Source organism: Sinocyclocheilus anshuiensis, unplaced genomic scaffold (genome assembly GCF_001515605.1).
Source record: "Sinocyclocheilus anshuiensis isolate Anshui unplaced genomic scaffold, SAMN03320099.WGS_v1.1 scaffold1924, whole genome shotgun sequence".
NCBI classification, from domain to species: Eukaryota; Metazoa; Chordata; class Actinopteri; order Cypriniformes; family Cyprinidae; genus Sinocyclocheilus; species Sinocyclocheilus anshuiensis.
The window spans coordinates 32,937-40,470 of record NW_015558721.1 but is presented as its reverse complement, the minus strand read 5'-3'; the positions used below and the strand labels follow the sequence as shown (position 1 = coordinate 40,470).

Here is a 7,534-nt window from a genome sequence, read left to right as displayed (position 1 = left end):
ACTGTGTATATTTATTATGTATATATAAATACACACACACATACAGCTTTTATTTTGGATTCATTAGCGATTTTTCACTAATTAAGCAAATATAGCGATTAATCGTTGCCCAGCACTAATATATATATATATATATATATATAATAGATGTCACATTTTGACACAAAACTGCTAAATTAAGTAATTAGTGCACATGCCTGTGTCTGTTTTCCAGATGTGTTTCATTGTATTCTGGACCCCTCATGTTTCTGAACGCATCCTGGTAGATGTCATTGGGGTGGATATGGCCTTCGCACAGCTCTGCATCATTCCACTGAGAGTCTTTTCCTTCTTCCCTGTGCCTGGTACCATAAAGTCTTTTCTTTTATATGACTTTATATAATTTACAGTGCATTATATCTATGTGACCTTGTGTCTGTGTTGCTATCAGTTACAGTTCGAGCTCATCTGACGGGCTGGTTAATGACGTTGAAGAGAACTTGTGTTCTGGCACCTAGTTCAGTTCTGCGCATCGCTGTGCTCATCACCAGCCTTCTAGTGCTGCCTTACATGGGGTTAGTATACAGGAGGAATATACAAATATGCTAAATGCATCTCTTTTAAATATCATTGAATGTGCTTCTCTGCTCACTATGTGATCTATGAAGTAATTAGCTCTCTTGCTGCCTCTGAATTTTTAGTGAGTCTAAAAATAAATCATTTCAAATCCCTGTCTGCATTTTGTGAAGTAATTATGACTCCGCTCCTCAGCTAATGCAGACTGCTGCAGCAACTTTTAATATAAGCTCAGAAAATTGTTCTTTAATGGGTTTTTTGATCATAGCAACACTGCGCTACAACTGTACAGCATTAAAATCAGTTGGTATTATTTTGAAATCACATTTATCATGTTGATGGTTTTGTCTTTGGGCAGAGTGCATGGTGCCACACTGGGAGTGGGGTCTTTATTAGCAGGATTCGTGGGGGAGTCCACCATGGTCGCAGTGGCTGCCTGTTGTGTACACCGAAAACAGGTGAGGAGCCATCGGACTGCAGAAGTCAACAATTCTGCAGAAATATTACAGCTAGTGTCCTATCTACCTTACTTTTCAGTGTGAAAGTAAGCAATTTTCTGTGAATGTGCAAGACTTCAGATTCATTAGGCTCTATACATAAATAACTAAGAATAAGTGCAATAAACATAATGCTGTTTGCATGTTTATGATAATAAATCAGTTTGTAACATCAAGCAGCATAACGGACTCTTGTACAGCTAAAATATCTGGAAGCAGATGACACCAGATGCCTTACACATTCAAGTTAAAAATTCCAACGATATGTTTATATTTGTAACGTGGGGAGCGTGACAACGGAGTTGAGAATCCAAATGCAGCTTTATTCAGAAGAGTTGTCAAAACAGGCAAGGTCAAACACCAGAAAACAGGAAAAATACAGGGCGAGACAAAAGAGTAATCCAATAAACAGGCAATGGCCAGGGTAGGCAGCAAACGAGCAAAAACACGGTAAACAGTCCAAGGTCAAAAAAACAAGGCAAGGCAAGAACTAAGGAACACAAGAAAACACAGGAACTTGGAAACACTACAGGCTAGCAAAACTCAACGATGAGTGTGTGTATGAGTGCATCTTTTATAGTGTGAGATTGATAAGGTAACGAGCAATGAAGGCAATCAGTGATGAGTCCGGCAAAGGATTATGGGAAAATGTAGTCCCAGGTAGAGTGGCAAGAGTCAGGGGTGGATTGCCCTCTGGTGGAGTTCATGGGCACTCCAGCTGGAGATCGTGACAATATTTGTGTGTGAATTTTGCTATTCTCTTAATTCTAGAACAATTATTAAAATGGAGTAACACTTTAGATTACACATATTCACTATTAACTTAAGAGTTTTCCCTCAGTAAACTCCTAATTTGCTGCTTATTGATAGGAAGTAAGGTAGTTGTTGTAATAATTATGTTTAGTGTTAAGGAATCTAGAATATGGTCATGCAGAATAAAGCTAATATGTTCTTTAAGTACTAATAAACAGCCAATATGCTAGTAATATGCATGCTAATAAGCAACTAGTTCATAGTGAATAGTGCTCCCTAATCTAAAGTGTTACTAAAACATGCCTTTTGACTTTTAAACGTTTCGTATCTATTCTGCAATATTTATCAGTCTTATGGTCTGTTTTCAGAAGAAAACCCCAGAAGCAGAAATGGTTGTGGAGGACAACTCTTCCCCGATGAATGAAGTCACCTCCAGGACAGAGTTAGATGTCATTGAAGAGGCTGAGAATGAGCAGATGGAAACAGAAGATGAATGAATTTAGGCATGGAAAGAAAAACAAGGGTGGAAGATACGTTTTCCTTTCATTTGCTGTACAATGTTTTGGATTTTTGACGATGAGAGTCTAACTAGTACTAGTACTAGTACTTTATCATTATATTATTATAATTTTTTTAATTTCTACAATCGCTCCATTACCCCAGTGGGACTGTCAGATTGATCGATGCTTGTTTGGGGTAGGATGAGCAGATTTGCATGTCTACATAAAATGCACTCCTGGACTTTTTGCACCGAGGCATATTTACGCAGATGTCTTCTGGCACACAAAGTTCATGTTCTGCAGCCTGTTAACATTTTTGCCAAAATAGACCCTTACAATCAGAAAAAAATCTTTGGAGAAAGAATGCATCAAGAACGGGCTTGGAAGATGTTTTAATGACTGTACTGTTATCTGACCTATTTACCCTGGGAAATACGGTCTGTTTCCTCTTGCCTTGAGACGCACAATGAATAGTTACACTTTGAGTGTATTATAACTTGTTCAAGAGGAATTTATTTTACTGACTTGGGGCACAGACTAGATTTGATTGTATATGTCAGTTGCTTTATTTTTGTATTCACTGCACAAATTCAGGTTTTGTATACTTGGCAAATGCCATTATGGAGACATTTAAGTCTGAAGATAACTTCTATATAAAAGACTATTTATTTGAGCTTTTGTGAATGCATGAAGAGATAATTTCTGATTAGATTTGATCTGATCCAATATTTTGTGCTGGGACCACATTATAGAATCGTTTTTTTTTTCCAGATCTTTGAAATTAATGGTACGCTTCACTTTCAATGTGTTTTGCAAATTACTAAATGGAATGTAGTTTTGGCAGTTTTTAGGTCCTGTTTAGGTGCTTATGTTACTCTGTGATTGTGGTCTAACTGAATGTCAGCACATACAAATAAACCAAGCACATATGAATGCATTATGGCTATTAAACAAATGTTGTGCTAAGCAGTTCTTTTTCGCATTTCTTGTGTTTTGTGCATATAAAAGTGAGAGGCTGAATAGAGTCATAGAATAATTTATTCATATTTCTTCAAAAGATTTTGTCTTCCAGTTCTTGAAAAATTAGAATTATACATAATACTGTATAACGTATGTTTGGCAATAAAGTTAGTCAGTGTTAATCTGTCAGTCACAAATACAAAAATTCAGATGAGCAACAAAAGAAAATACCACCAAAATAAAAAGTATTGCTAAAGTACTTTTGCTTCACTCCACAATGAGCTAAATATTAAGCCATTTTGAACTCTTCTTGGCATCTATATCACCAGTTGTCTGCTAACGTGATTTATGCACATTATTGTTACATGTGAACATAACATGAGGGCAACATTAGTTATCTGACTTCTAGAGTCTAAGTGCTCTAATTTTAAAACTGACAATATTGTGTGTAGAGCCTCATTTAAATATTATGGCAAAAAAAAAAATCTAAACCAGTACAGGAAACTTTTCCATTTCTATGTAACAATATTTAGAAAAATGACCCGACATATCTGACTGTATTTTGTAAAAAAATAAATAAATGCTTCAGTCAGTGCCCATGGCTATTTTCTAGATGTTTTATATTTTGAAAACATAAATCTGAAGTACAGTGAGTAGACCACTATCTCATTTCCCGTACTATACCCACAATACATTCTTTTGAATGAAAAATTCTCTAAATTATTGTTGTAAACGCTTTAGTATTTTTTTTTTTTACATTGACAATGTAAATCAACACAATTTCCAACAGTGCATAATACAAAAAATAACAGGATTAAAGTAAAGGCAGTAAGGGTTGTTTTTTTTTCCCCTTTCTGAACCAGTGTTAATCATCACAGCATTTCCTGACAGTCTGATGTTAGCTCTTTGATTCATTTAGGGGAAAAACCTGAGCACTTCTGTTTGCAATTTGATCTTGCTGTAAATTCCCTTCATCTTTTTATTCACGGGATGACCTACAGATCATTATCAAAAAATGATGCCAAACATCATGCCACTTTGTAGATCAGATTTGTTCTCTGAGGTCTCTTGTTAGGTCATCGTGATATCTTCTCTGTGCTGGTGTTGAACGCTCCTCCTGACAGGGACATTGTAATGGCGATCGTCCTCTGTGACGATACACACGCAGGGCCACTCCTGCTTGTGGTCGTCTGGGTAATGTGTCACAAATTAGTCCGTGTCAGTCATATATAGTCGGAAGGCTTGAATGGTGTGCTTTAAGGCATAGCCCAACAGAAACATCTCTACCTACATCAAACAAAGCAAACATACATTTTCAAATTGTATTTTTTTGCCAGTATATATTAAAGCAGGTGTCTTCATATTGAATAATAGAGCTGTAAGTTTGTCAGTGTCATCATACTTGCCTGTTCTACCCCTCCACTGAAGCCGATCTGGCTCAGGTGATTGGCTAGAAGGGTTTGGGGGGTTTCTGATGTGTCGCGGGCAAAAAGAAGCCAGCAGAACACAGGCACTTCTTGATCTGCCATCATGTTTTGATGAAGCTCAACAGCTTTGGCCAGCATTAGAAACTTTAGTGCTTCCAGAAGACCATACTCCTCTTCTCCTCCCTCCTCTTCTCCTCTGGGCTCTCACAGGCCACTGCTGCCTGCCACTGAATTAAAAGCAAATAAAATATACAAATGCATGAAAACACAGAAATGATCATGATATTTTCTCTAATTAAACTTAAAAAGAAGCTGAATTTTACTTGGTAGAGGATAATGTACACTAATTGCTGTGATTGACCAATCACTATCAGCTGTGTAATACTGTAGTATATGCAATAATACACTACTGTTTATTTTCATTTATTTACTATTAAATTTATATTTTGTATTATTGCCTGTTTCGATGCAACCAAGTGATGTTTGAAATCTGCATATAATACTAAATCAATAATGAATCATGAATCAATTTTGACGACTTTAAATAAATAAAAAAATGAGCTTGATATTGGTGAACAAAAGGGTCTGTATCAATCACAAAATGCATTTCATGAACAAAATATTCATTTCGTGAAAGTAATATGAGATTGCATGCATTCCATTTATGAAAACAACAAAATGTTAGAATTGCCAGATGTTAACTCACAATGGGGATCAATATAAAGTCAGAATTGTGAGATAAAAGGCTGTAATTACCTTTTTTATTCCATGGTAGGAACTGGCTTTCATACTAAAGTTTAATACGTTAAAAAAAACAGCATTTATTTGAAATAATATATTTTTATTACAATTATTTTAAATGTCTTTACAGTCACTTTTGATTAATTTAATAGATGACGATTCATTTCTTTAAAAAAAAACGTACTTAATCTATTTTATGTTTGAATAAGATATATGGAATGCACATCAGAAAAAAAGAGATTCACCTTCTTCTTAAGGAGATCCAAATAACATTTCAGTCTCTCCACAGAACTTTCCTTCTCACTTCCTGACTTGCATTCAGAAGGAAACACCCATCTAGCAATCAAATGCTCCTGAGCTTCAATCCTCTCTGGTAACTGTGAGAATAACCAGCAGCTGTTAATCTGAGCTAGAAAACAACACATACATTAGCTACGTTTACACACATCCAAATAATCTGTTTCTAATCAGATTGATGGCTCAATTGGACTGAAAAGCCTTCATGTAAACACCTCAACTGATCCGAATGAATTGAAAGGGGTGGTATAGACCTAAAATAATCTGATCCACAGGCAAAAATTAAGCATATAAACATTTGAATCTGACTGTTTTCTCAATCAGATTCAAAAATATAGTACCTGTGCCATGATGTGTATGTTTACATACGTTTTATGTCATACAAACTAAAAAAAGTGTTTATTTATGTTTCATGTCTTGTGAACTGCTCAAGTTCATGAAACTGAATATTTACTGAACATTTGTTTATATAAACTCTTCTCATATATTTAAGCTTTTTTTTTTAGCAGTGTCAAGGCAAAAGCTTTAATTATGCTCACGTTTGCTCTGGTGACATTATATGGTGACCTCCTCTGTTTTTGCATGCAACGACTGGGCAATACGCATGCAGTAAAGTTGTGTATGAAATACAAGTAATGCACATGTAAACGAATATGTGAACCGGATTGCTATGTTTACAGTTCATATAATCAGAACTTTAAGAATGTGAAATCGGACTGGATTCATTCTGACTGATGAAAATTGCATGTTAACATTCCTACTGTCAGCTTATAAACCTTAGTCTGGGTAGAAGCCATATGTTATCTGACGCAAACGAATAATCAGTACTCCTTCTCCATGTTACCTGCACCCAGGATCTAGCTGTTTATTTGTCAGCTAAAATCTACAGAATGACGCGCTTTGACACTTTTGACAGCTCCAGGGTTTTAAAGTCACTTTAAAGTCAAATTACATATGGTGTCTACCCTGACTGAAGTTATTACGAGAACAGAGGTCTCCTCACTAATAGAAAGCCTTCATCCTGCAGCCAGGTGGGCATATTTGTGCTGTTTGCCAGCACCTGATACAGTGTGGCTCGTAGGGCACAGTAGTTATCGCCTCTGACTCTCCTCAGACCGCTAAAGCTACGGGACATCTCACTGTAGCCCTTAAACAAACACACTGAAGTAAGTCAGACTTCTTAAACAAGCACAGACATGTCAATCAAAATATCAATAGCATACTTTAAATACATTTCAGGAAAAAAATATCACAAAGTTAGTTAGGTCACCTTTCTGATGAGAGCGCTTTTGGTCGTGTTTCCCTTCCATTCTCTCTCACTGTAGGCCAGTATGTCCACAGCTGGTGCTAAGCTACATCTGGTCTCTATACCAGGAACTAGACAAGAAGAAAAACAAATAATGGCAAATACCCAATGAGATGTTCATCTGGATGCAGAAAACCTTTGGACCTTTCACATTTTCACAATGATTTGATTGCCTGTTATACATTTCCTTAAAGGGATCATTTACCCAAGAATGAAATGTGACACGTGCCGTATTTTGCAACTGTTTCTGTCACCGATGGACAGGGCCGGATTTACCTCTTTTCGTGACATAGGCAAAACACATTTTTGGGCCCCCCTTCCCTATTAATATAATAGGCCTAATATTACCACCCAAGCAAACAAAAATATTTCTTAATCAGTGGAAACGTTACAGTGTTTTCTATTGCAATAAGCGCTTGCGTTCAGTCAATAAAAATCGAATGTAGCTCTAATTTGTTTGAGAACTCAGAAAGACCATTCCATTAATAGGCGCGGCGT

The 7,534-nt window shown here is 36.3% G+C and overlaps 2 protein-coding genes across 5 annotated transcripts in view; one reads left to right on the top strand and one right to left on the bottom strand.

Moving 5' to 3' along the window:
* Positions 1-4,548, top strand: part of ankha (ANKH inorganic pyrophosphate transport regulator a) — a 22,455-nt gene extending 17,907 nt beyond the window's left edge. For 2 of the 3 annotated variants that reach the window (XM_016477771.1, XM_016477769.1), the window contains exons 9-12: positions 215-344; positions 431-554; positions 914-1,013; positions 2,174-4,548. In XM_016477771.1, the coding sequence (XP_016333257.1) occupies positions 215-344; positions 431-554; positions 914-1,013; positions 2,174-2,302 (483 nt within the window). In that variant the 3' untranslated portion in view covers positions 2,303-4,548. The remainder of the gene's footprint in view (positions 1-214; positions 345-430; positions 555-913; positions 1,014-2,173) is intronic. The other variant, XM_016477770.1, reaches the window with a different exon arrangement.
* A 127-nt stretch (positions 4,549-4,675) lies between these two features.
* Positions 4,676-7,343, bottom strand: LOC107681467 (ubiquitin thioesterase otulin-like). Of its 2 annotated transcripts, none has more exons than XM_016477776.1 (4): positions 7,001-7,343; positions 6,734-6,869; positions 5,679-5,810; positions 4,676-4,919 (listed from the first exon to the last, which is right to left on the bottom strand). In XM_016477776.1, exons 2-4 carry the CDS (start codon positions 6,863-6,865, stop codon positions 4,839-4,841), a joined length of 345 nt encoding a protein of 114 aa, XP_016333262.1. In that variant the 5' UTR covers positions 6,866-6,869; positions 7,001-7,343; the 3' UTR covers positions 4,676-4,838. The 2 variants fall into 2 exon arrangements, 1 of the variants encoding a protein (XP_016333262.1); XR_001633255.1 differs by having other exon boundaries at positions 4,864-4,919; positions 6,734-6,877.
* Positions 7,344-7,534: the final 191 nt, after the last annotated feature.